Below are 2,558 nucleotides of genomic sequence, written 5' to 3'. Positions count from 1 at the left end.
AAGAACAAAAGAAAAGGATTATTATAGCCCAAGAAAGCGATGGTTTATTATTCTGGATGTCAATAAAAAAAATCCATATTCTGTTTATATATATATATATATATATATATATATATATATATATATATATATATATATATATATGATATTGATATCTTAATTTAATATAAATGTTGTTTCAATAATAATATTTGTAAATCGTAACACTATATACAAAGCTAGGATCTGAAGCTTATCCCTAATATACTATTTCCCATGAGCTAGAATGCAAATACAAAAGTAGTCCCAACAAGAAGTGGCAGCATACATACAATTAGAAGGTGAGAAAATTTATACATTGATTCCTATGCATTTCGCACAACATTTAGGTACTTTTTTTTTAGTAATTTAAAGAATTTTTTAAATTGGAAAATAGAAGGTTTGAATAGGGTCGTTGAAGCCAATGTTGATTGGCATGTTATTTACCTCTCAACAGCCTGTTTCAATGAAGAAATGATTTGAATAAAATAATTAAAAACAAAAAGCAAGACATTGTTGATGTGCCAGTTGCTTGCTAGGGTTTTGTTTTTGTCTTCAAATTCTGAAATAAACCCCATCCCCTATTTAACCTCTTTCTCTTCACAATTTCATCTCTCAAACATTCTCTACCATATATAAATGTTATTGCTACCACCATATTATGGCTCCTGATGACCTGATCTTGCTCTTCTTTCGCTAACTTACCTGCAGGAATTGTCGAAATCAACTCATCAGCCAACAATTAACCCCAGCACTAGCACCACCACTACCACTTCCAGTGGGGTGTTGTGGATGTGGGACCCTAATCAACCGGCTGCTAACTCTCAAGAAAAGGATGATTCATGGGAGGTTAGAGCCTTCGCGGAAGACACTGGAAATATCATGGGCACAACTTGGCCACCACGCTCCTACACTTGCGCGTTTTGCAGGCGGGAATTCCGGTCAGCCCAGGCCCTTGGTGGCCACATGAATGTGCACCGCCGTGACAGGGCTCGCCTCCACCAAGCTCAGCCAAATTTGAAAAACCCTTACATCACTTCTTCAATTTCTTCTTCTTCTTCTTCCACTCTCTTGATCCCAACACAAGACTTTGATGGAAATGGTGGTTTATGTCTTCTATACTCTTTACCGAACCCTAATACCATATTTAGCCCTATAAAAACATTCAATGATAACACCTCTAGTCGTCTCCCGATTGCACCACATCCCACCACTGCTAACTTGATGAACTTTCCAGTAGCTGTTCTTCCTGACAATATCAAATCTTCTCTATCCAACTCTAGCAACACTCTCGGATCAATGTCCACCAGTAACAATAACAATCATCTTCTCTTGACAAATTCCGCAGTGGAAGAGTTAGATCTAGAACTTCGTCTCGGACGCAGTTCAACATCACCTACTTGAGTTAAAAAAGAAAACACATACATGGTGTGCTTTGTCTTTCTTTTGGTGTTTCTGTTTTCAGTAAATGAGTTGCCTTGTTATACTGAAGCTTCTCGCTTCCTTTCTCCTTAACAAATCTTGAGAAAGGTTTTATTATTTAATTTGTTTTGTGTGATTAATGAAAATGATGTTGTAAATCAAAAGAAATAGAGGGGCTAATCTAGTTGAATAATGCTGGGATGATTTCGAGGTTATTTGAGAAGAGAGAAAGTGAGGGTAAAGAACATAACAGTGCAGTGTCGTTATCTTGTCCAGGTAAACCTATCCGTAGCCATGAGTATTGTTCATACCACACATATCACAGGTGCATTTATACCACTTGTTACTGCTAATAAAAACTTGCTGTCTTTTACCATCTCATTCCTCCGTAAAGATAATCAAACTTCGCTTGTAATTTAAAGTGCAAAACGTTTAATGAATTACAATTCTATTTTTGATAAATTATGGGAGACTAATAGTATTGACTCAGATTGTACATACTTGAAGTCAAAATGATAGTTTATGAAATGTATTTTTTGACCCTTTTTACAATTAGAGAATTTGAAATTTCGAACTAAATTTTGTGTTAGATTATATGATGTTTATTTTAAATGTACAATTCATATTATACGACTGATAGAGTATTATAAAAACTATAACATGGTTAAATCTTCGTGAATTCATTCAATTTATTAAGATTACTGTCTGACTTTGAGTATTTTGTCTTTCGAAGAAATAGTGAAAGAATTGAAAATTTCTATGTGGAAAGCTCATATTTGTGAATGGACATCTATTAGAAAATGAAACGCCAGCGACGTTAAAGCTATGGCCTTTCAGTGGGATAAAAATACATGCACAAGTGAGAAATTCATAGATGGGATTAGCTAGCTGGTATACATAGCGACCCGGAGTATAAAAGTGAACGCATCAATAAATTGTAACATAGGTTCTTGCTACTTGTTTGTTATTTAGAGAGAGAGAGAGAGATTTTCACTCTTGGCATACCAGGTAGAAAACAGGCACAAAGTAGAATACAAAAAATTGTATTAGACTTGAGGGAGTAGCTGCGGTATAGACCGCAGTCTTCTTGCCAACTTAGCATGAACACCTTCCCTCCA

General features: G+C 35.3%; 1 protein-coding gene across 1 annotated transcript; it reads left to right on the top strand.

Moving 5' to 3' along the window:
• The first annotated feature begins 540 nt into the window (after positions 1–540).
• LOC145056665 (uncharacterized) lies at positions 541–1,735 on the top strand. The gene has a single exon (XM_079004370.1). The coding sequence runs from the start codon at positions 811–813 to the stop codon at positions 1,420–1,422; it is 612 nt and encodes a 203-aa protein (XP_078860496.1). The 5' UTR covers positions 541–810; the 3' UTR covers positions 1,423–1,735.
• The last annotated feature ends 823 nt before the right edge of the window (positions 1,736–2,558 follow it).

The sequence above is a fragment of the Lactuca serriola genome, chromosome 6, assembly GCF_051521515.1.
Source record: "Lactuca serriola cultivar US96UC23 chromosome 6, Lser_US96UC23_V15, whole genome shotgun sequence".
NCBI classification, from domain to species: Eukaryota; Viridiplantae; Streptophyta; class Magnoliopsida; order Asterales; family Asteraceae; genus Lactuca; species Lactuca serriola.
Note: the sequence above shows the minus strand (reverse complement) of the source record. Positions and strands in the feature narration are given on the sequence as shown.

Coding starts and splice junctions, on each gene's coding strand:
- LOC145056665 (XM_079004370.1), top strand. CDS start 811: ATGTGGGACCCTAATCAACCGGCTGCTAACTCTCAAGAAAAGGATGAT.